Here is a 27,077-nt window from a genome sequence, read left to right as displayed (position 1 = left end):
GCTCCGCGACGAAGTCCGTCTCGTCCAAACGGCAGCTAACCTCTGTAATCCCGATACACTCCGGCGTCGCTCACCGTACCGAGCTGCGGCGATTACCAAACTCTTCACCAGTCACACCGAATCCACGGTTCCGTAGTCTCAATACTGATCCCTCAGGATACACCCGATTGATGGCTACCTCCTGTGACTGTCTTGACGCTGGTCCTTGTTACTGGAAAACCCTTGGCGTTAAACGTAGATCCTTGGCTTGGCCCCCAATTGTTACACGACACTTGAGATTGCCACAAGTTCTCAAACGTCGTATAGTTGTGTTCTTTTATTCTACGTCGCCCGTCTTCGCAGCAACAGAAAACAACTCGTCAAATTGAGTTCGAGGATTTATTCAGCATTCAATACATACAACTGCACAACGTAGCAGAACTCAAATAGAAGCTTTTTTAACATTCAAATCGCGCTGGCATATATAGTAAATACTCAATCTCGAGAATATTCCAGACCGAACATGATACAACTACATTATACGAGCCGTCTATGGACTAGAACAGTGACGCTCTCTGTGACGCACATCAAAAGCGCCGACGCACTTAATCCGAACGAACGCCACGAACTCACACTACAAACAGCGTGATAAACAACTTGTTTTGACAGGACTAGAAAGTTCACCTGCATTCTCGTCCAAGCATAAATATTGTGTTTACAAAATATAATATCGGTACTTTCCCACAAAGTACAAATAAGTCAACTACATTCAACACACAAAACTGAACCAAAGCTCAGCAACGGTAGCGTTTCCTAACAGTGTGTTAGTGTGTGTGTATGTGTGCGTGTGCGTGAACGTGTGTGTTTGTGTGTGTGTGTGTGTGTTGTGTGGGTATGTGTGCGTGTTTATTTGTGTGCGTATGTGTGTGTGTGTGTGCGTGCGTGCGTGTGTGCCTGCGTGCGTGTGTGTACCCGACTAGCCCGTAATGACTAAAAACAAAACCCCAACAAAATATATTTCTTACATTGGGGGGGTGAAGGGGGGGGGGGGTTGAGGGTAAACTGTCCTTGTACTGTTATGGTGCGTGTGTGAAATTCCCTCAACCTCTCTTTTCTAGCTGACTCGTGGTTTCCACACGCAAAAGCTCATTAGTACAGCCAGATGGTTTTGTCTTTTTAGCACTGGCCAAAGGAGCTTGCCGGACTCTGGACTCCTTCAAAGACATATCGATTTGACTGTCTCAGCAAAAAGTGTGCTTCAGAGAAACTAAGCGGCAGTCTCTCGAAGTGGACACTTAGTTGATCGAATCCAACCGTCGAACGCCCAAGAAGAAGAAGAAGTTGACCGAATAGCAGAAATGAATTACTGTATATATAGAATATGGAGAAAAAAAGTGCAAAAGCTTTCGTCAAAACCTGCCTTCCAAACGTACTTAATCTTGTGAGATTTGAAAGGAAAAGCCCACAATCACCAACCCCGACACCTCCGCCCCACCCAATTCCGTTGTATTGTTCTGGGTTAACGTAAAAGTTGATCTTAAGATTGAAGTTATGTACAATTATGCTTTTGATCGTTGTCTCTGTGTCAGAAGCAATGCGATGTGGTGACAAAAGACACATTTCCATGTGTTATGTATGTACAATGAACATGGACATTACAGTCTTCTTTTCTGATCTGATCTGATCTTTTCTTATTGTATCTTATCCTATCTTATTCTATCTTATCTTATCTTACCTTATCTCAATGGAAAACACGATCACTGTGGGCTCTACCTGGGTCTACCTGGGTCTACCTGGGTCTATCTGGGTCTACCTGGGTCTTCGTCCAACTTGCGAAGTTTTGCTGAAAATGCCAGGACGCACGCATGCGCGTGAGTAGCACAATCCTATTATAAAAGGTAAAGCGGATTTCTCGTTCTAGTGACACTCTTAAACACATGAGGCAGATCAAGCGCTATTTAAAGGTCTGATATACAACGGCAAGTAAGCGTTTTAAAAGCATCCTTTTTACAGGATGAATTAAAGTCGCTTGTTCATTCCAATGCTTGTTATTTTCTCAGGTGCCAGGAGACTGGTTTCGCATAACTCTCACTTACTCTATTACACATGCCATATGCATTCAGAGCGCCTACTTCCCTTTCTTTCAGATCGTTATTATTATATTGACACAATTTCCGAGTTTGTCTTGGGTTTTTGGTTAGAATGGAATGTTTGGTTACTTAAAATAGCGTATGTGTAATGCCATCGGTTGTAAGCTCTCGGGGTCAAATAGCTGGCATCCTAAACGAACATTTGAAAATGCCAAATGCTTTTTAGCAGAGTTTGATCTAGACAGGTGTAGCAAGTGTTTCATGATTAACAATGTTATCATTCTTCTTCTTCTCCTTCATTAATGGGCTTAGACTCCCACGTTCACTCATGTTTTTAGCACGAGTGGATTTTTACGTGTATGACCGTTTTTACCCCGCCATTCAGGCAGCATACGCCGATTTCGGGGGAGGCATGCTGGGTATTTTCGTGTTTCTGTAACCCACCGAACTCTGACATGGATTACAGGATCTTTTCCGTGCGCACTTGGTTTTGTGCTTGCGTGTACACACGAAGAGGGTTAAGTCACTAGCAGGTCTGCACATAAGTTGACCTGGGAGATCAAAACAAATCTCCACTCTTAACCCACCAGGCGGCAGCGACCGGGATTCGAACTCAAGACGTCTTACCACCACGCCCGTCTACAATGTTATCATTGTATCCAAGCGATGGCAGTTTGGTAATTGTAATCTTCGTCACAGCATCGCTTGCACAGTCGACAAAAAATGAAGGAAACAAAACTGAAATATTTTAAAGTCGCATGCAGAGGTATAACGAACTATTCTTTAGCATAGTCAGGAAGAAAGCATCAGTGTGTTTCTGAAAGCATCTTTTGGTGTGGAAACATGCCATTCAATTAATTCATGAAACCATTGAAATGCTTGCAGTAAAACGTGTTAATTTTTTCCCATGTAACTATTGAAATATTAGCACAATTATTAGTCTACATTTTTTTCGGCTCCAAAACCAAAACATTTATAAACTCAAAGTTTATCTCGAAACAGACTGCACAATCTTCACTATATGTTGTATGTATTTGAAGTTTTTACTTAAACGCTTTGTTAAGAACATTTCTTTCAGTCTTATTTCATGAGCGTTGCCAGTCTGTTTTAATTCGTTGGCTATTCGATCGCTTCTCTAATGTAACATTGCGATGTCTGCAGTAAGATGTTTAACTCTATTTTTGAAGACTACTATTGTATCCGTTAGTGTCCATGATCTCTGGCAGATGAATTAATAATCAAACCATAGTAATGAATCATTCTCTTGCCTGTAGTATTACGTGGAACACTAACATTGTCAGCTTGTTTTATTAATTTTATTTATCTATTCATTTGTTTTATTTAGCTTTGAATAGATACAGACACGTTAAAGTTGAACTGTCACTTTGCGGTCAACGACTCGTGGTCAACGGTTAACATCTACTCCCTTTGTATTGTTTCTGGACACTGGGCATTTAAATTAATGCCTTCTTCTAATTAGCGATGCTATCAGTAAGTACCTGACAAAGTTTAGAGACAAGCCCCGCAGTCACACTATTCACATTGATGGTCTGCAGTAGGGGAAGGGCTCCTAATATGGACCACTTTTTGTTTCATGCTGATAGCTAGCTTGTTTTCTTGCGAAGAAGTTTTATTTTGTGGTTGGTAGTCCTTCTCTCTTAGTTTAACCGTTAAGCCTAATTAGAGGGAAATAGCTTTGATAGACCTTCAGCAAAAATTAAATACAGAAAAAATCACAAATGGTCCATATTAGGAGCCTGGGCGCCCAATATGGACCAGTGAAGCGGCCTTCACGAATCACTGTAAAAAGCCCCATATACTTCAACATAATATGATACAACTTAGTGTGCAAGTCAGACTAATTCAAATATGCTTTAGATTTAGCTGTTTCGGGTTGATGAGAGTATTATTTAAAGCACACCAGGAAACTAAAGAAGCTTATCAAAAACAGAGTGAAAATAAGTGAAATTATCAACTTTCACACAAAAAAAGACTATTTGTTATATTTTTTTGAAATCTTGAGGGCTAGTTATAGATTAGTTTCAGCGAGCTTCTTAATGAATCAATTAAAATTGCCTTTAATTTTTATTTTCTTCGATTTGTTGAAGGTGGTCCATATTAGGGGACTCACACATACTTTGAGGTTTTGCTATCATTTTTTTGTTTGCAGTAGAAACTCGGGGTACACACTGTTAAAATGTAACAAATACTGTCTTAGCTGTCATATATAGCCATTTTTGTGTTATAAAAGCTTTAGCTGTGGACAGAAACGAGTCCGTTTTAGGCGGCAAATTTAGAGTGAACGCTGCCAAAAGTGAAAAAAAGCGAAAAAGCCTAACGGTTTTGTGTTTCTGTTTTGACATGTGTAACTTATCCAGAGAGGGTGAATAAAGCGAATGACATTGTTTTGAGCGCTCTAGCGCCGTTAGTTTGTCAGAACAGGAGGAGGTCCATATTAGGAGCCGGTCCATATTAGGAGCCTTTCCCCTACTTAAGAGGCAGAACAGTAAACAAAATATTTGCACAATGACTGAGAAAGAAAGCCTGCTTTACATATATGCTGTTGCGTTTCATCTACAGTTATGTTATGTTATATGAAGTCTTATATCGCGCGCGTATCTCCAGACTCAATACATTGAGTCAAACACTACAGTACAATAGTAGGATTTGTTCTAAAAACAGACAGGCTGGTCACCAACCAATCAGAAGACCACGGTGTGACCTTCGACCTGTCTGGTAAGTTGAAAATGGCAGTGTATATATACCCTTCTTCATCCCACGGCTGACCAGTGTTTTGACACAGCAACAGCGGCGGAGCTCAACTGCGCTCATATTGTTGTTTCCAGGTAAGAGATATGCTTGGTGGCACTACTTTCCTCTATCTGTGAATGTAACGTATTGTGTTGTCAATCATGTTATATGAAGTCTTATATCGCGCGCGTATCTCCAGACTCAATACATTGAGTCAAACACTACAGTACAATAGTAGGATTTGTTCTAAAAACAGACAGGCTGGTCACTAACACACGTTCCAACAACTTAGCTTTCTTGTTATTTGACTCTAAAATGTGCAACGTTGGCAGTCTCTTTGTTTTTGGATCTATTTTCTACCTTAAAGTGTGTTTGCTTGTTGTAGATTTATTCCAAATTTGACTCAATGTATTGTGGCAGGTTGGGTATTATTGACAGGGATGTGAGGGTTTATGCATGTGTGCGCGTGTAGAACATTTTTTGATAAAGATATTTATTTTAAAGTTACTGGACATGTCAACTCCAGGTGCACGGAGCCCCTGGGGCTATCAGTCATGCCTCAGGCAGCTATCCGTTTGAAAAAAAATACCAAGTGTTACTGGATATCATGCAGGGAGTCAAACACTGTACATTTTTTACGAATTAATCTTTGACTGCCACCGATGTAACACGACATTTTTACTCCACGTAAAATTGACTCCGGAGTAAAAATTTCGTACGAAATGTTTACTCCGAGTACACCTGTCTTTCAAGATTAGAACTCAAATGTGTTTGCATGACTAGCAAATTAACGCCAGCGGCTACACGCAAATGAAAGTTTGACAGAATCTGTATCAATCATTTATCTGTAGATATGCAAAGTCATGAATTTTGTGGACACAAGTAGACAATCCTATGACGAGTTTAACAACATTTTCCGAAACATTGCGTCACATCTCAATTAACAACTGTAACGATCCACAATTTCTCACGAAGTATCTCTAGCATAGTGGTAAAATATTCTGAACATTGCAATCAACAAATAATTGCTAAAATATAGCGCTTTTTGACGTGACACCCATTAAAATGGGCGCAAAATGTCCCGGTTTTGACCGCTCTTGCGATCGACACCTGCAGCAATAGGAATAGCATAGAACGCATAAAACGCAAGGTAGCAAAACAAAACAATCTGTTCAGGGTAGATAATTGGTTTGATGTTCTTCTCGTATGTTAAAGTTGCCAAGTTTTGCCTATTGTGAATTTTTGTCGATTTTTAAATCGGCCCTTCCTTTTTTGTCGGGTCGATTTTAAGGGTAACCTTACTTGAGCGGCGGTCACGTGATCCCTGTAAAAGAAATATTTAATCTAAAGGTTGATCCTGAAGGATAAGTGAACGGCCTTAACTGGCACATACAGTTTGAATGAAATGACACGGGGATTAATGCTTTAATTTGGGTTTGAAATTTGTTGCAATACTTTTTTGGCCAAGTTTAGAAACACGTTGTCGAAGGTTACAAGATATCTTGTCACAGTGCACTGGACGCGTTCAGTGGTATCGATACTTAACCATTTTTTCGTCACAGAATAATGCCGTCCACAGACAGTCTGTTGTTCTTTTGTGGTGTGTTTGGACAGACATCCTAATTATTACGCTGATTTACCAAAAAGAAGACACAAAGTAGGAATGTTTGCAGTGAAGCTTCGCTCTATGTTTTTTCGATCCAGTTTTTTTGTTATCTACGTTTTTTTTATCGAGCTGCTGGATTTAGTGCTTCCAGTGTTTTTACATTTAGTCAAGTTTTGTTTTCTTCTCATTCGTTACAAAGCAGTAACGGTATCAATGCCCCTTCCCCGTGTCACCACGGTGGCACGTAAAAGACCTCGGTCATTCTGCAGTAAGTGCAGGTGGCGATTGCACGTAAACACGTACACACCTGGGCAGGGCGACACTGTTACTGCTAACTTTCCATCAGAAGGCAGATACCCAAATTTCACAGCTATGGGACAACAAAGTAATACAAGTGAGAAAAATCAAATTGTAAGCCACTTTGGACGACTTTGGGGTGGGTATGGTGACTTTAACGTGGTGCACATGCATAACTATCAGGATCCCGCGAATCCCAACACTTCTCGAAAATGCATCTTCTTTCAACAGTCATTTTTTTTTCAATCACAGAAAAAGTAACAATGGCCACGAGAAACACGAGCGACAAAGTGACGTCATTCACGATGACGTCAGGCAACGTCAGCACCTTCCGTGACGAATGGGAGGTTCTGATCCTTCTTCGCGAAATCAGACCTCTCGCGCCAGCGGGTTACACGGCTTGTGCTTTGTACCTTCTTTTTCTGGGTAAGTATTTGTTTCTTTTCCACTACCTTTATGTGTGATGATGGTTGTGATAAGGCTGTTGCTGCTGTTGGTGTTGTTGTTGATGTTGTTGCTACTGCTGTTGCTGATGTTGATTATGACGACGCGACGACAACGAAGACGACGACGACGACAATGATGCTGCTGATGATGATGATGATGATGATGATGATGATGATGACGACGACGACGACGACGACGATAATGATGATGATTTAACCTTTCTTGTTTTTACATTTAGTCACGTTTTGACTAAATTTTTAATTATGGACTGGGAATCGAGACGAGGGTGATGGTGTGTGTGTGTGTGTGTGTGTGTGTGTGTGTGTGTGTGTATGTGTGTGTATGTGTGTGTGGGTGTGTGTGTGTGTGTGTGTGCGTGCGTGCGTGTGTGTGTGTGTGTGTGTGTGTGTGTATGTGTGTGTGTGCGTGCGTGTGTGTGTGTGTGTGTATATATATGTAATGCGATTGTGAGAAAACTACTGGACCGATCTTCATGAAAGTTTTCAAACAAATTCTTCCAGATAATATCCCCAAAACTATGTTATCTTTTTTTTCGATAAATGTCTCATATGACGCCATATCCGAATGTTATTGAAAGTTGAGGCGGCATTGTCACGCCCCATTTTTCAATCGAATTAATTGGCATTTTGGTCAAGCCCGGACTGTGGAATTGCATTTCAGCTTGGAAACTTTTAAATAATTGATTAATGAGTTTGGTCGGTAAAAATCGGAACATTCTAATAAAATCAAAGAAAATTGTAATCAATAGGAAGGTTTCCGCCAGTTATCTCTCTTTGAGGTTTTGGGTGCTTACAGAGTACCGTGCCCCTTGCGGGGGCATTAAACATGGCGACAAGAGATGCGACAGAAGAAATTTGTGCTACAAACTTTGCTACTGTTACGTACCTAGATTAAAAAAGTATCTTCAAGAAAGAGGAATTACGATAACTGGATACACGAAGAACAGCTTGATCCAGTTGGCAAAGTGTGCGGAACAACTGCAAGTGCCCATCGACCCCAATAACCAGAACGTGTGTGTGCAAGGTGAGGTGCGGGGCTATGGCAATCCGAATGGTGCAAAAGTCCCTTTTAGCTCTTGATGTCTAAATAACACATTATTTAGCTAAATAACGCGTTATTTAGCTAAACAATGCTTTATTTAGCTATATCATGCATTATTTAGCTAAATAATGCATTGTTTAAATTAAACAATGCATTATTTACAGATACAGAAAAAAGAGAGCCCAGAGCACTAAATAATGCATTGTTTAGCATAAATAAGAGATTGTGTTTGTAAATAACTCATTATTTATAAATAATTACGCGTTTTCTCTAAACAATATATTATATGTAAATAAAGTGTTATTTAAATAAATAAAATATTATTTATCTAAATAAAATATTATTTAGATAAATAAAATATTATATGTAAATAAAATATTATTTATCTCAATAAAATATTATTTATCTAAATAAAATATTATTTAGATAAATAATTTATTATTTAGATAAATAATTTATTATTTAGATAAATAATTTATTATTTAGATAAATAATTTATTATTTACTGTTTTTGCCTTGAAATAGTATTATTACACTAAATAATGCTTTATATAGCTATATAATAGGTTTCCGCTATATAATTCATGATTTGGTAAATAATACATTATATACCGTAAATAAAATATTATATACCGTAAACAATTCATTGTTTAGCGCATCGCGAAGCCGTTTTTTCTCTTGTTGTTTTTTTCCACGTGTTTCCGTGGATCCACGAGAGCTCTGTTGATTCTCAAACTGACCAATCAGACAACTAGCATCTGTACACTAATTAAAGTCCCATTGTTGAGTGTGACGAAAACTCGTGGTGACGATTTTAAAACATGTTGGGTCACGCATGGTCCAATCTTACATGGTCATGAATTATATAGCGGAAACCTATTATATAGCTATATAAAGCATTATTTAGTGTAATAATACTATTTCAAGGCAAAAACAGTAAATAATAAATTATTTATCTAAATAATAAATTATTTATCTAAATAATAAATTATTTATCTAAATAATAAATTATTTATCTAAATAATATTTTATTTAGATAAATAATATTTTATTGAGATAAATAATATTTTATTTACATATAATATTTTATTTATCTAAATAATATTTTATTTAGATAAATAATATTTTATTTATCTAAATAATATTTTATTTATTTAAATAACACTTTATTTACATATAATATATTGTTTAGAGAAAACGCGTAATTATTTATAAATAATGAGTTATTTACAAACACAATCTCTTATTTATGCTAAACAATGCATTATTTAGTGCTCTGGGCTCTCTTTTTTCTGTATCTGTAAATAATGCATTGTTTAATTTAAACAATGCATTATTTAGCTAAATAATGCATGATATAGCTAAATAAAGCATTGTTTAGCTAAATAACGCGTTATTTAGCTAAATAATGTGTTATTTAGACATCAAGAGCTAAAAGGGACTTTTGCACCATTCGGATTGCCATAGTATAGGGGTGTGTATAGGTTTCGCTCGATGTGTTTGTTTGTTTGTTTGTTTGTTTGTTTGTTTGTGTTCGCATATAGATCTCAAGAATGAACGGACCGATCGTCACCAAACTTGGTGAACAGGTTCTATACATTCCTGAGACGGTCTTTACAAAAATTGGGACCAGTCAAACACACGGTTAGGGAGTTATTGGTGGATTAAGATTATACAAGGACTTATAGAGGGACATCTTCATGGTCAAAGGGAAATAACCATTCTCACTCAGTCACTGCCACCAACTGAGAAGGTTATTTCCCTTTGACGGGGGTGTTTTTCCTACCTCGGAGGAATTTCTTGTCTCTGCTGGTTCATGTGGTTTCACGCGCAGGCCGAAGTTGCACTGAGGTCACAAAACAGGGTCAAGCTGATAGCTTCGGGACGACCACATGATCCACAGTCTACACAGGATTCATTTTGTATTCGGCTTTAGAATCGGGTGCAAAGTGACTCGAATAGATCTCTGTGTGTACTTCAAGTCAACTTTTCATTCTCCATACACACAGTGCACTCTGTCAGTCACCTGAAGAACACATGATTTCGTGCAGTCCCACTACTAAAAGGGACGAAGTATGCCCCCAGAAAATGTCCCGCCAAAAGGGGAATAACCGGAATCGAGGTCACAAGCAGGGTCAAGGGGAAGGTCGGCTGGGCGGACAGAAGACTATTCAAAAAGGCTTTTATCGTATTTTATATAATTTTCTTAAATCCAAAATATGTTAAGTTTGGATTAAAAGCAAGCTCAGAAAGTTAAAAACAATAACAACAAGTCGCGTAAGGCGAAAATACAATATTTAGTCAAGTAGCTGTCGAACTCACAGAATGAAACTGAACGCAATGCCATTTTTCAGCAAGACCGTATACTCGTAGCATCGTCAGTCCACCGCTCATGGCAAAGGCAGTGAAATTGACAAGAAGAGCGGGGTAGTAGTTGCGCTAAGAAGGATAGCACGCTTTTCTGTACCTCTCTTCGTTTTAACTTTCTGAGCGTGTTTTTAATCCAAACATATCATATCTATATGTTTTTGGAATCAGGAACCGACAAGGAATAAGATGAAAGTGTTTTTAAATTGATTTGGACAATTTAATTTTGATAATAATTTTTATATATTTAATTTTCAGAGCTTGTTTTTGATCCGAATATAACATATTTATATGTTTTTGGAATCAGCAAATGATGGAGAATAAGATAAACGTAAATTTGGATCGTTTTATAAAAGAAATATTTTTTTTACAATTTTCAGATTTTTAATGACCAAAGTCATTAATTAATTTTTAAGCCACCAAGCTGAAATGCAATACCGAAGTCCGGGCTTCGTCGAAGATTACTTGACCAAAATTTCAACCAATTTGGTTGAAAAATGAGGGCGTGACAGTGCCGCCTCAACTTTCACGAAAAGCTGGATATGACGTCATCAAAGACATTTATCAAAAAAATGAAAAAAACGTATGGGGATATCAATCCCAGGAACTCTCATGTCAAATTTCATAAAGATCGGTCCAGTAGTTTGGTCTGAATCGCTCTACACGCACGCACGCACACACACACACACACACATACACACACACATACACCACGACCCTCGTTTCGATTCCCCCTCGATGTTAAAATATTTAGTCAAAACTTGACTAAATATAAAAAGCGGGCTTCCCTTTTATCCTTTCCTTTCCTACGCTACTGCGCTATAATGGCTATAGTCACCTCAAGCGATTAGCGGCCGGTGCAGTGCGTTCAGTTTCATTCTGTGAGTTGGACGGATTTACTACATGTATTAATTTCGTTTCACGCGACTTGTTTGAGTCTTGATTTTGAAAAGTTAGTAGCCATGGGTCAACGTTATGTGCAGACTCAGAGACGGTATCCATGTTCCACCCGGTACCCCCGAGTCGCCACTGTGGCACGTAGAAGACCTCGGTCATTCTGCCATAATGATAAGTGCAGGTGGTTGCATGATTACACCTAAACATGCATTCACCTTGGAAGCGCGACTATGTTGCTGCTAGCTTTCCACTAGGAGGTGGCGACCCGAATTTCCCAGCGATGGAACAATAAAGTAATGAAAATGAAAATGAATTTTTTGTATATATCGGTTTTGATTTTGTGCAGCTATAGTCGCAACAGTAGGCAACAGCACCACCATCGTCATGTTCTCACGCAACAAGAAGCTGCGCAACAAGCCGCACAACATGTTGCTGATCAACCTGGCCCTGTCCGACCTGGGCACCTCCATCTTTGGCTACCCATGGACCATGTCGTCGTGCTTCGCGGAGCGCTGGCTGTGGGGTCCCTGGGGCTGTCAGATCCAAGGGTTCACGACCTTCGTCTTCGCCCTGAGTGATATGTACACCCTCACTCTGGTCTCCGTGTACAGGTGGATCGCGGTGTGTCTGCCTCAACACAGTGAGTTGAGAGAAAGAGAGGGGAAGGAGGGAAGGAGAGAGAAAGAGAGAGAGAGAGAGAGAGAGAGAGGGGAGGGAGGGAGGGAGAGAGAGCGGAGAGAGAGAGAGAGAAGAAAGAGAGAGAGAGAGGAGGGAGAGAGAGAGAGAGACAGAGAGAGAGAGGGGAGAGAGAGAGAGAGAGAGAGAGAGAGAGAGAGAGAGAGAGAGAGAGAGAGAGAGAGAGAGAGAGAGAGACACGCTGACCTAAGTTAGTGCTTACACATCTTTGGAGGCAAACAAACACACAATGCAAAATAAAACAAAGAAAGAAACTAATCATTTCACCCACTCACAAACTAACTAACTAACTAACTAACTAATCGAATCACTCACTCACTCATTCACTCACTTGAACGAACGAACGAACGAACGAACGGACGTACGAACGAACGGACGTACGAACGAACGGACGTACGAACGAACGAACGAACGAACGAACGACGAACGAACTCACCCTCTTACTCACCCACCCACTCACTATAACTCACCCACTCACTCATTCACCAAACCACTGACTCAATATCTCACTCACCCACTCACTAACAGACCCACGCACTCACCCACTCACCCATTCGATCACTCGCTCCCCCACTCACTCTCCCACTCACTCACTCACCCACCCACTCACTCACTCATCCTCTCACCCACTCACCCACTCACTCACCCACTCACTCACTCACTCATCCTCTCACCCACCCACTCACTAATCCTCTCACCCACTCACTCACACACCCACTCACTTACTCACTCACTCATCCTCTCACACACCCACTCACGCACTTACTCACTCACTCATCCTCTCACCCACTCACTCACTCACCCTCTCACTCATGTACTCACTCACTCATCCTCTCACCCACTCAATCACCAACTCACTCACCCACTCACCCACCCACTCACTAATCCTCTCACCCACTCACCCACTCACTCACTCATGCTCTCACCCACTCACTCATCCTCTCACTCACTCACCCATCCTCTCACCCACTTACTCATTCACTCACTCACTCACTCACACATTTACTCATCCTCCCACTCACCAACTCACTCACTCACTCACTCATCCTCTCACTCACTTACTCACTCATCCTCTCACTCATTTATCCTCTCACTCACTCACTAATCCTCTCACCCACTCACTCACCCACTCACTCACACACTCTCCCACTCACTCACTCACTTACTCACTCATCCTCTTACTCATCCACTCACTCACTCATCCTCTCACTCACCCACTCACTCACACACTCACCCACTCACTCAAGCGCACATGCACTCACCAACTCATTCACTAACATATTTGCTTCTTTCTTGCAGATCATCGGCTGAACTATCGGGTGACACTGAAAGTGATAGCTGGCATCTGGATACTTTCTATCGTTCTCTGCGGCCTGCCCTTGGTGGGAGTGAGTCGCTATACATACGAGCCGTTCGGGACCTCATGCACGATTGACTGGGATTGGCAAACCCCGCTCAACATCCTTTATGTTTATATGCTGATCCTCCTGTGCTACTTAATACCTGTGGGCATCATGTCTTACTGCTATTATAAGGTATTTTGGGGCGAATTTTTTTTTAATGTTTTTTTTGGGGGTGGGGGGGGGGGGGGGGGGGGAGGAATACAGTGTTCTAGATGATCGAACTTGTAGCAAAGACCTGTACTCGTACGTGTAGATATTGCGTCACCCGTGACTCACTTTTTACATTTAGTCAAGTTTTGACCAAATGTTTTAACGTAGAGGGGAGAATCGAGACGAGGGTGTGGTGTATGTGTGTGTGTGTGTGTGTGTGTGTGTGTGTGTGTGTGTGTGTGCAGAGCGATTTAGAGAAAACTACTAGACCGATCTTCATGAAAATTTACATGGGAGTTTCTGGGTATGATACCCCCAGACGTTTTTTGCATTTTTTTAATAAATGTCTTTGATGACGTCATATCCGGCTTTTCGTGAAAGTTGAGGCGGCACTGTCACGCTCTCATTTTTCAACCAAATTGGTTGAAATTTTGGTCAAGTAATCTTCGACGAAGCCCGGACTTTGGTATTGCATTTCAGCTTGGAGGCTTAAAATTTAATTAATGAGTTTGCTCATTAAAGTTGTCATTAAAATCGATTTTTTGCAAACAGATTTAAAATTGATTGCATCGTATTCTTTATCACATTCTGAATCTATAAATATATACATATGTCATGTTTACTCTTAAAATGTGATCACAATTAACGAAAATAGATTAATTAGTCTTATGATTAACATTTAACAAATCGATACAAAAATGATTTCATCTTATTCTTTATCATTTCCTGATTCCAAAACCATATAGATGTGATAGGATGTATTCAAAACAAGCTCAGAAAGTTAAAAAGAAAACAGAAAAGCGCGCTTTCCTGCTTAGCACAATACGCCACCGCGCTAATCTGGCGTGTCAATATCACTACGTTTTGCACGTGGAAGGTGAGCGATTTCCTTCACGCGGGGATTGACGAAGCTGTACTGTCTTGGTGAAAAAATACAGTGCGTTCAGTTTCATTCCGTGTGTTCGACAGCTTGACTAAATGTAGTAATTTCGCCTTACTCGACTTGTTTTTCCTCCAATGTTCCAAGTCATACGTTGTTTTGCTCCAACCAAGACCGCAGATCTTGGCTAACGCGTGACGTGAAGAATAGATTTGATGACGTAACCCGTACACGTTGCCGTACACGTGCTGAAAAGTGCCAAATCTAGATCTTGCTAAAATCGTCTTTGTCAATGTAACCGTGCGCCAATCTACTTTTCTCTTTCGTACTGAACTCAAACACTAAAGCAGACGACACAAGTTATATTAACCAGGTTCTTTTATTCCATACGATGAAATGGGGAAAATGTGGGATAACGGGGGTTTATCTTCAAATACAACTTTCACTGTATAGGACTAAACAACTTCAAAAAAAAACAATATTCTCACTCTTCATTCTAAAACTACATTCTTCCCCTAAAGATACCCTTTAAAACACACCAAATCCTTTCCCCAAACTACACTCTACTCTAAATCCTCACTCTCAACTTTAATCCCAAAAAAAACCACAATGAGACTCAAATTTAAAACAAACGAAATCTAAAAAAACAACCTAAAAAACAATTCTTTAAAAAAAACCAAATCTACAAAAACTCTAACAAAATCTAACCAAAATCTCTCCACTAAATCTAACTACTCTTCACTAACAAAACCTAGCCTATAAAAACAAATCTACGACCCACTAAAAAAAGAAAAAGACCTAACTAAACCAGAACAGACCTAACTAAAAAGAACCCCTCTAGAAGAAAAGACCTAACTAAACCCCGTCGCACACTCGGCCATCCTGCAAACACAGAATGCACGCCGTAAGCATACGTAAACAAATCAACAATTTCAAATACCACAAGCTAACTCATTAAACAACAAAACACATCATTCCTACCAAATAACATGCCTACAATACATATACCGTTCTCTCAAACAACGGTCTTCTAAAGCATTCACACACAAAAATCTTCCCCACCATTCCAACTCACAAAACAATCTACTTGAACATTCAAATAAATCCTCCCCCCAAGCAGCATACTATTCTTTTCACCGCCTACCCATTTACAAAAAGAAAATTGTTTTAACCTACCAGCAAAAGAATCCTCACATTCCGGAAAGATTTCCGGCCGTGACAAACATGTCACACAACGGCATTGAAAACACGCCGCACCAAATACACGTCTTTTTCCCTCAAAGATTCCAAGCAAAAGCACAGTTTTAGCGTTCACATCCTGTGCACCGGTGTCACAAGATTAACCCATTCAACTCGAGGGGTGTCAGGCAGCCCCACTTTCTTTAGTTAGTGCCTAACGTCACCTTCAACTATTCAACTTTACATCGCGGCGGAGGGAAAAAGGGAGATGGAACAAAGCCACCTGTCAATTGTTTCTTGTTCACAAAAACATTAATCACAAAATTTACTCCAGAGGCTTGTACCAAAAAAACAATCGTTTTACCTATGCAAATTTTAGAATCGGCTATTCCGCGAGACCAATTCAATAGAAATGAAACTCAGTCTCGGAAACCTTAATGGATCCCCGATAGTATAGAGGTACCACGAGTTCACACGGATGCACCAGAGTGCATGTGTACCGTAACTGTCGTTCCCAAGCTCACATCAACATATTACCTGTGACCACCACCATATGCTATTGATATTAGAGAGATTAAGTGTACAGTTTTAGTGGTAGTAGTAGTGGTTAACTTAAGGAAAATCTATGTATCATTACGCATTCCGCTTACCATAACGAAACCGACAACGGTGTCTTGGCCCGTGCGTTTAGTTTCACTTTCGTTAACGTGATGGGAGGAAAGACAACTGTTGCAATAATTCGAAAGAGTAGCGTCCCATGTCTGGACTCTTCAGTTGGAAAAAGAAGAAAAGTCATACACGGAGCAGACGACACAGCCGAAAACAAGAACAAAAGAAACGATTATTGCAATGTTGTTTGTATCGATACATCTTAATGCTTCTGTGATACATTTTAACCACTCAATTGTTGAATAGGCGCATGCAGAACGTTTGACGTGTACAGAATCTTCAGAAAGTGAATTCGCTGGAAGAGAAGTGTTTGCGTGCATCTTTCTCTGTCTGCAGATTCACTCATTCCGATTCATTTCTTTGGCTGAGAATTTAGTGCATCTAACCTGGAATAAATCACACATGAAACTGACATTTGTAGCATTAAGTTGTTCAGTAACATACTGGTTATAAAGAAATGTATGAATAAGCATGCGTTTGCTGAGTTTTCACATAACATTCAGGGCTCGTTATTTCTGTCGATTTAACCACCGTTCGTTAGCAGATCAAAGGGAGCAAACGTAAACTTTGACCCCTAACCTTTGAACTGCGCATAAAACGCTGACGTCACCACATAAAAAAGTACCGATAACCACTAACACTAACACTCACACTGTACACTTAACCAGTCTATTATCATATAACTTTGATGTTTAAATGCTGATTCTTGTGGCCTTAATTTTGCCTGTGGGCATCATGTCTTATTGCTATTATAAGGTATTTTGAGGCGACATTATTTGTGGGGTATGGGGAGGGGCGGGGCAGAAAACGGGTGGGTGTAGTTGTGGGGGTTGGGTGCAGTTTGTGTGTGTTTGTGTGTGTTGGGGGGTGTATGTGTGTGCGTGTGTGTGTGTGTGTGTGTGTGTGTGTGTATGTGTGCGTGCGTGCCTGCGTGTGCATGTGTATGTGTATGGGTGAGTGCGTGCGTGCGTGCGTGCGTGCGTGCGTGCGTTTGTGTTTGTGTTTGTGTGTGTGTGTGTGTGTGTGTGTGTGTGTGAGTGTGTGTGTTTTCGTCTGTTAATTTTGGTAGCTTAATTACAAAAGCTTCATCGAATTTGGGACATCTGCATGTCTGTCTGTCATGATTATAAAATACCCTATGACTGAATAAGTTTGTCTGAGATGGATTTTTTTCATGTTCGTTTCTTTGTCCACGATTCTACACAGGTGTGATAAACGTGATTGCAGGTGTGATAAACGTGATTGCAGGTGTGATAAACGTGATTGTAGGTGTGATAAACGTGATTGCAGGTGTGATACACGTGATTGCAGGTGTGATAAACGTGATTGCAGGTGTGATACACGTGATTGCAGGTGTGATAAACGTGATTGCAGGTGTGATACACGTGATTGCAGGTGTGATAAACGTGATTGCAGGTGTGATAAACGTGATTGCAGGTGTGATACACGTGATTGCAGGCGTGATAAACGTGATTGCAGGTGTAATAAACGTGGTTGCAGGTGGTGAATCGCTCAGGACAGCTCCTGAGAACCATGAAAGCGTCCAAAGGAAAACCATTGAATCTCGGAGAGGCCGAGCAGGCCAACAACACCATCGCTGAAAGCAAAGTCACATGGGTGCGTTCATTCTCTGTGGAAATCATGATTGCATAAATACTATTAATCTGACCGTGTTGTTTTGTTAATTTTGTGTGTGTGTGTGGGGGGGGGGGGAGGGGGGAGGCTAGCAATACTGACGTATTTGACCAAATCGCATCACAAATCTGGTAATTAAACCTTAAGCTAGACGCACACCGCAGGATTTGACCAATTCGCATCACACATAATTATGGTAATGAATTAAATTGTGAGTAAATGCGCTCCACAACGCTGCTTCTTTCCGGTGTTGAAAACAAGAAGCAGTGGAGCAGCGCCTCCTGGCAGGGAAACGACTGCATAACGAGCGTCAGGTACACCCACAAGGGAAGCAATTGAGGGGAAGTAACTCAGCCAAACTCTCTTTCGTTGCATATTCAACGTCACTTTATTAAGCCTTTAAAACACGTGCTTTTGCGAAGTGTTGGCATTCCTCCTGTGCAGTAGCAGTATCATGCGATCAAGGACCTCCACATTCTTGTTTTTGTTCACAATACAAAGATGGGTAGCTGGTAACCTCCCGAAATGTTTCAGAGCGTGCAATAGATCAAGGGAATGCACAAAAAGCTGCCTGAAAGAATTGCACTTTGACCTTAGCATGGGTGCACTTTGACCTTAGCATGCGATTCGAATTTTTCACAGACGTTTCTTGCTAAACCAAAGAACTGAGCATAGTAGGAATGAAGGAGGGATAAGCTTGCATCGTAAGAAACATAATCTAATTCATAGTAGTTATGAATGACTGGTATATATTGAATACTAAGTGAAAATCCTACCTTCCAGCCCGCCAACACTTTGACTCGAGGGCCCGTAGCGTACCACGTGACCGCACGTATACTGAATTTGCCTTAGCTTCCTTCTACGGTGTGAGTATTCGTAACGCAGAATCTTATGGCATAACTGTGGAAGCGATCTTGGGGCTTTTTATATTTAGTCAAGTTTTGACTAAATATTTTAACGTAGAGGGGGGAATCGAGACGAGGGTCGTGGTGTATGTGTGTGTGTGTGTGTGTGTGTGTGTGTGTGTGTGTGTGTGTGTGTGTCTGTGTGTGTGTAGAGCGATTCAGACTAAACTACTGGACCGATCTTTATGAAATTTGACATGAGAGTTCCTGGGTATGAAATCCCCGAACGTTTTTTTCATTTTTTTCATAAATGTCTTTGATGACGTCATATCCGGCTTTTCGTGAAAGTTGAGGCGGCACTGTCACGCCCTCATTTTTCAATCAAATTGGTTCAAATTTTGGTCAAGTAATCTTCGACGAAGCCCGGGGTTCGGTATTGCATTTCAGCTTGGTGGCTTAAAAATTAATTAATGACTTTGGTCATTAAAAATCGGAAAATTGTAAAAAAAAATAAAAATTTATAAAACGATCCAAATTTACGTTTATCTTATTATCCTTCATTTGCTGATTCCAAAAACATATAAATATGTTATATTCGGATTAAAAACAAGCTCTGAAAATTAAATATATAAAAAATATTATCAAAATTAAATTGTCCAAATCAATTTAAAAACCCTTTCATCTTATTCCTTGTCGGTTCCTGATTCCAAAAACATATAGATATGATATGTTTGGATTAAAAACACGCTCAGAAAGTTAAAACAAAGAGAGGTACAGAAAAGCGTGCTATCCTTCTTAGCGCAACTACTACCCCGCTCTTCTTGTCAATTTCACTGCCTTTGCCATGAGCGGTGGCCTGACGATGCTACGAGTAAAATGGCATTGCGTTCAGTTTCATTCTGTGAGTTCGACAGCTACTTGACTAAATATTGTATTTTCGCCTTACGCGACTTGTTTTTTCTCTTAGGTATTATTCTTTCAAGATGGCGTTACAAGCATTGCCGAGAAGTGTATGCATTTTGGTTTTTGGTCAGGACAGGAACTGTTGCGTTTTTAATTAAACTCATTAAACAAAAAGTGATTTATTGTATATATAATATGATTGATGGATCGATATACTAAGTGATTGCTTTACTGATGTGCTGTGGTCGGGCTTTTTACATGGCTACGGCCCTTTATGATAGACTTTTGGTCACATAGAGAACAATAACAATGAACCTAATTGATTGACCAACCGGACAAGGTCGTTTTATGCAACGCAGTATACAATAATACATGCAATTAAGGGCTATTATGGCTTAAAACTAGATTTTAGCAATTAGTGTTGGCCATGGATTAAATTCCCAGAGTTTGTTTTCTCCGTAGAACCGTGTGATAATATACGTACTGTGCAAACGCGTGCACATTACAAAGATCCCGGGTTCATTGCAACGTTCTCTGTGCTTGTATAGCACGAACACAGACATGAACGAAGAAGTGAGAGGGAGAGAGAGAGAGAGAGAGAGAGAGAGAGAGAGAGAGAGAGAGAGAAAGAGAGAGAGGGGGGGGAGAGAGATAGAGACAGAGAGATAGAGAGAGAGAGATAGAGAGAGATAGAGAGAGAAAGAGAGAGAGAGAGGGGGGGAGAGAGAGAGAGGTGGTGGGAAGAGAGAGAGAGAGGAGAGCGAAAGAGAGAGAGAAAGAGAGAAAGAGGGGGAGAGAGAGAGGTGAGGAAAGAGAGAGAGAGAGAGAGAGAGAGAGAGAGCGAAAAAGAGGACGACAGACAAAGAGGCACAGACAGAGAGGATTGATTGCTTGGCTGGTTGATTGATTGATCGGCTGATTGATTGATTGATTGATCGCTTGCTTGATTGATTGCTTAATACCATGATTGCTTCATTGATTGATCGATCGATTGCTTTTCTGCTTGCTTGATCAATCTGTAATACACCAACAGAAAGACCGGCACGGTTGGCCTGGTGGTAAGGCGTCCGCCCCGTGATCGGGAGGTCGTGGTTTCGAACCCCGGCCGGGTCATACCTAAGACTTTAAAATTGGCAATATAGTGGCTGCTCCGCCGGGCGTCTGGCGTTATGGGGTTAGTGCTAGGACTGGTTGGTCCGGTGTCAGAATAATGTGACTGGGTGAGACATGAAGCCATGTGCTGCGACTTCTGTCTTGTGTGTGGCGCTCGTTATATGTCAAAGCAGCACCGCCCTGGTATGGCCCGTCGTGGTCGGCTAAGCAAACAAACAAACAAACAAAAACCGACATAAAGGCCTCATGCACATTCATTTAACCCTCGTTGCAGATCTCCTTGCTGATGGTGGTTGTCTTCGTGGTGATCTGGTCGCCCTACGCTTTCGTGTGTGTATGGGCCTTCTACACTGATGAGATCCCCGTGTGGCTCAACACGCTGCCCACCATGTGCTGCAAGGCGTCGTGCATGCTTAACCCCGTCATCTTCTACCTCACAAACCCCGTGTTCCGCAACACCTTCAGGGCGACCTTCATGCGCAACCACAAGGTCGACAGTCAAGGTGCGCCTGGAGGGTGAGTTCCAGGCAAATTGTTGGGTGCAAGTAGAAGAATTGTTGGGAAGAAGAATTTTTGGGAAGAAGATTGGACCGGAAGGATTAGTGTGAATAGATTGTTTGGAAGCAGACTGGACCAGGAGCGTGAGTGGGAGTAGAATTTTGGGAAGAATACTTGTTGGGAAACATACTTTTTGGGAAGTAGACTGGACTAGAAGGGTAGATGTGAATAACAGTTTTGAAAAGACGATGTTTTTGGAAGAATACTGGACCAGGAGGGTAAGTGCCAGTAGAATGTTGGGGAAGAAGATTGGACGAGGATCGTGAGTGCGAGTAACATTTTGGTGAAGACAAATTTTCGGGAAGAAGATTTGACCCGTAGAGTGAGCGCCAGTAGCATTTTTGGGAATACATTTTTTTGGAAGACTGGACCAGGAGCAGGAGTTCTTGTCGATTTGGGGGAAGAAGAATTTGTTGGAAGTAGATTGGACCAGAAAGGTGAGTTTGAACAGAAATCTTGGGAAGAAGATTTTTTTCAAGAAGTCTGGACCAGGAGGGTTAGTGCCAGATGAAGAATATTTTGGAAGAAGAATGAACGAGTAGGGTGAGAACGAGAAGAAGAAGACATGTTTCATTTTGAATTAATCATTGGCATTGTTTTGCTTGGGTCTTTCCAGCGAAAAAGATTCTTATCTATGTTTATTATCTGTAACAGAAGTGTTTGCCTATGCGTCCACTGAAAAGACCACTGGGTCGAAGTACAGTGACTGTTACGTAATGTTTTGCCATCAATTAAACTTTCCAAGTTCAAGTTCAAGTTCAAGTTTTATTGGTCCATAACCCATGGGGGCATTTTGAACAATCAATACAATCAATACAATCAATATATGCTAATATAGTTAAAAAAAAAAATAAAAAAAAAGATGAAAAGCTGCTACAAATTTTATCAACAAAGTCCAAAATATTCTTTAGCAATTTCTTTTTCTTAGTAGCAAACAACTTTTTAAATTGAAGTGCATTAGGTTTTTTCCAATAGTAAGGTGGTAACAACTCAGCTCTTTCTTCTTTCAAAAAATGACAGACAAATAAATAATGGAATTCATCACCTATGTCTTGTGATACACATTTGGTGCAAGTTCTTTCTGACCTCGGGATGTTAAGATAACGTTCTTTCTGTACAGGCAAATTGTTGTTTAATGTTCTAAACTTCATCATTGAAACACATTGGTGATATGGCAGGTGTGTGACATAGTCTTCACATGCAAAAGTATCTTTAAACATTCGATAATTCCAAAACATATTTTTTGTTCCAATTTCTGTAAACCATTTATGGATATACTATCCAATAACCTACCATGCTTGTTTTTTTATTCCGGATCGGGCGCAGTGGTGTGGTGGTAAGACGTCGGCCTCCTAATCGGGAGGTCGTGAGTTCGAATCCCGGTCGCTGCCGCCTGGTGGGTTAAGAGTGGAGATTTTTCCGATCTCCCAGGTCAACTTATGTGCAGACCTGCTTGTGACTTAACCCCCTTCGTGTGTACACGCAAGCACAAGACCAAGTGCGCACTGAAAAGATCCTGTAATCCATGTCAGAGTTCGGTGGGTTATGGAAAACACGAAAATGCCCAGCATGCCTACCCAACGAAAGCGGAGCTGGGAACACAAATGGGCAAACGAGCTCACACGTAACCAGACAATTCTGGAACGCTGAAGAAAGAAGAAGAAGATTCCGCCCAAAACGAGTTAATTTGTTTTACATAAATCCAAAAACAAAGAGATGTTTGTCATATAATCATTGCCTCGCGTGTGTCTTCTCCCCAAGCGGAAGCACCTTTTGCGCTAAGACTTGTGTGTAATACGTGGTCATTATATTTAGTCAAGTTTTGACTAAATATTTTAACATCGAGGGGGAATCGAAACGAGGGTCGTGGTGTATGTGTGTGTGTATGTGTGTGTGTGTGTGCGTGCGTGTAGAGCGATTCAGACCAAACTACTGGACCGATCTTTATGAAATTTGACATGAGAGTTCCTGGGATTGATATCCCCATACGTTTTTTTCATTTTTTTGATAAATGTCTTTGATGACGTCATATCCGGCTTTTCGTGAAAGTTGAGGCGGCACTGTCACGCCCTCATTTTTCAACCAAATTGGTTGAAATTTTGGTCAAGTAATCTTCGACGAAGCCCGGGGTTCGGTATTGCATTTCAGCTTGGTGGCTTAAAAATTAATTAATGACTTTGGTCATTAAAAATCGGAAAATTGTAAAAAAAAATAAAAATTTATAAAACGATCCAAATTTACGTTTATCTTATTCTCCATCATTTGCTGATTCCAAAAACATATAAATATGTTATATTCGGATTAAAAACAAGCTCTGAAAATTAAATATATAAAAATTATTATCAAAATTAAATTGTCCAAATCAATTTAAAAACACTTTCATCTTATTTCTTGTCGGTTCCTGATTCCAAAAACATATAGATATGATATGTTTGGATTAAAAACACGCTCAGAAAGTTAAAACAAAGAGAGGTACAGAAAAGCGTGCTATCCTTCTTAGCGCAACTACTACCCCGCTCTTCTTGTCAATTTCACTGCCTTTGCCATGAGCGGTGGACTGACGATGCTACGAGTATACGGTCTTGCTGAAAAATGGCAGCTACTTGACTAAATATTGTATTTTCGCCTTACGCGACTTGTTTTTGGTTTGTCGTACGCCCATAACCGTATCTCATACGTGGGATTTGTGTCGGCGAAATTTCAAACATTTCTGAAAACTAAATGGAAGGTAACCACTGTCTAAGTACTTGTAGGGGTTCTAAACACAGTTCTTTCCCATAGACCGTTCGGATAAGTTAGTTCCACGTGGGGAAAACTTTTTTATAAGTTTTTTTCCGATCTATAAGATTCAAAATGGCGGCCGAAAGTCGGATATCAACTCGTAGACCTGTTTTCAAATGACACAGTGTTCTGGAAGCTCTACAAGAAGTGATTTATGGATTACCACACAGAAGAATACTGTTATGGGCTGTAATTTAATGTGAGTACCTGATGTTTGACACCAGTTTTAGCTGTGTTTGCTGCGGATTTGCTGCAGTGTGTGTGTAAAAGTTTGGAAACTGTAATTTTTGACAAAAATGGTCATTATATCGATTTTTACTATAACAATCACAAACAAAGTCCAATGGTCATGTTATCAGATAATAGCCAAGGGTGTAAGCAAACCACATGCCAAAGATCTAAGAGATATCTCAATAAATGATTGAGCAGTGAACAGATTAGTGAACCTACTGAAGAAAGCGAAATTTGCCCTGGCGCACAGCAATACCAAAATGCTGTTATACTGTGGCAGTGAAGGGGTTAACTAATATTTGATTGTGCACTTAAAAGACCGCTGGGTCGAAATATCTGTGACAGTAACTTATTGTTTTGTCCATAATAGCCAAACTGTTTGAAAATCTTCGTATGTCTAGCGGTGTCACGCGGTGCGCTGAAACAGAGAGTCTGCTATCTCTTCCTCCCCTCTCCCAACCCAGCTTCGAAATGGTCCATAGACTGATAACTAACGTTCCAACAACTTACCTTTCTTGTTTTTTAAATTTTGTTTCACATAAAAAAAAAAGTTTTTGTGTTGCAGACTGCAGACTTTCAAAGTGGACAAAACCAAAGAAGGAATCTTCATCGGGGAAAACAACGTCACGTTCCGGAAAGCAGAAACCACCTTGTTTTGATCGTGTATCTGTATCTGTATCTGTATCTGTAACGCCGGAAGAATTTATTTTAAAAAAATCATAACATGAAAGGTATAACAATAACACCAAAGCTGAGAAATTCATTTTGCTGCAATGGAAAGGGCAATTTTCAGCGGTTGTTTCCCTTGTCGGAGTCTCGATATTTTCATCATCTCAAAAAAATTATATCATGGGTATTGTGGGAGTAAAGGGGTTTTAATAGCTGGAAATTATTTGTTTGCAGTTGAGCAATTTAATTTTATAATACATTAGTGCATTTAACATTTCGTGAGAAAATATAAACAGTTTGTATAAATAATACATTTTGAGGAAATCATTAATTGTGTTGCTCTTTTTACTGTTTGACAATTCACCCGTGAAGTTTTTACTGTGTTGCGATAGGGTCATACCATTGCTATTTTGTGTGTGTCTGTTGTTGTTGTTGTAGTTGTTGCTATTTTGGTTATTTTAGTTATTAAGGTGTTGTTTCTTTTTTTCTTTTTCTTGTTGTCGAAATTGTATCAAAACAATGACTTCCCTTATTTTCATTCATCGCACATTTCACTCCTCTCTCTCTCTCTCTCCCCCCTCCCCCCATCCCCCTCTGCCTTCTCCTTCCCCTGCTGCCTACATGAATGCTTTTAACATTAACCTCGTTAATAAAGAATTATCTAATCTCATCTTGTCTACCTCACAAACCGGACTGTCAGGAAAGAGAGATGGAGATAAAATGGCCAATGCTTCTCTCGTTACTGGTATTGATTTTTGGCGTGCCAGCAAGATCACAAGCTTTGTCCTACGATCTCTTAATTATTGCCTGTTGTTATCATTTTCACGACCTTTGCACACACACACACACACACACACACGCACAGACACACACACACACACACAGACACACACACACATAAACAGACACACACACACACACGCATACACTAACACACTAACACACACGCACACACACACACACACACATACACACGCACACACACAGACACACACGGACACACACACACACACACACACACACACACACACACACTCATACACTTACACTAGCACACATACACACTGACACAAGCTGAAAAACACACACACACACATATACACACACACACATACACACACACACACACACACACATACACACACACATTCACACACACACACACACACACACACACACACACACACACAGACACACGCACACATAATCACACACATGTAAGTGAACTCGACTTAACAGCAAAGACTAATTTATATCTTCCGTTTTTGGGACGACGACAAATTGCTCCATTTTCCAGCGGGAACGGTTCGCAAAGGCCCCGTCCCGACTGTGTAGGAGGGGAAAAAAGGTCACCGTCACTTGTCGTCGTGCTGAGTTGTCGGGCGTCTTCCCCGCAACGTCACTAATGTCCTGCAACAACACACGTACAGATCTACTTTAAATTTGAATAACTGCGTAATAAGGTGTTCCTGGTTTGTCATGTTATAGTTTTAACCCAAAAACCAAACGGTATAGCTCTTGGGAGAATAAGAGACCGTTTTTGATCCATTAGGTCCCTTTATAAACCTACAATTTGTGTTTTCTTTTACGCTGGGTGGTATCCATTTCCTGCGCTGAGCGTTACCCACTCGATTATGATATGCTGCCGCTGTTTCTTCCGTGATAATTTTTGAACGATAATTGTGGCCTTATCCTTCCAACGTCGACGTCAACGTTGTAGGACAGCAGCGATAGGACGTCATACAAGCTATTGTAAGCGATGTTTCCCGTACAGGCCCAAACAAAACTTTGTAACAAGCACATAAAACACAATTTTAGTAAACACAATTCAAAACCTTCGCTTGTAATTGCATTGGTAGCTCGATCCAT

The 27,077-nt window shown here is 40.4% G+C and overlaps 1 protein-coding gene across 1 annotated transcript; it reads left to right on the top strand.

Moving 5' to 3' along the window:
• The first annotated feature begins 7,028 nt into the window (after positions 1 to 7,028).
• LOC138960842 (opsin-5-like) lies at positions 7,029 to 25,514 on the top strand. Its single transcript, XM_070332484.1, has 6 exons — positions 7,029 to 7,149; positions 11,843 to 12,136; positions 13,492 to 13,580; positions 17,974 to 18,090; positions 21,244 to 21,485; positions 25,105 to 25,514. Exons 1-6 carry the CDS (start codon positions 7,029 to 7,031, stop codon positions 25,196 to 25,198), a joined length of 957 nt encoding a protein of 318 aa, XP_070188585.1. The 3' UTR covers positions 25,199 to 25,514.
• The last annotated feature ends 1,563 nt before the right edge of the window (positions 25,515 to 27,077 follow it).

This window comes from Littorina saxatilis, linkage group LG3 (genome assembly GCF_037325665.1).
Source record: "Littorina saxatilis isolate snail1 linkage group LG3, US_GU_Lsax_2.0, whole genome shotgun sequence".
In the NCBI taxonomy this organism is placed as follows: domain Eukaryota; kingdom Metazoa; phylum Mollusca; class Gastropoda; order Littorinimorpha; family Littorinidae; genus Littorina; species Littorina saxatilis.
Note: the sequence above shows the minus strand (reverse complement) of the source record. Positions and strands in the feature narration are given on the sequence as shown.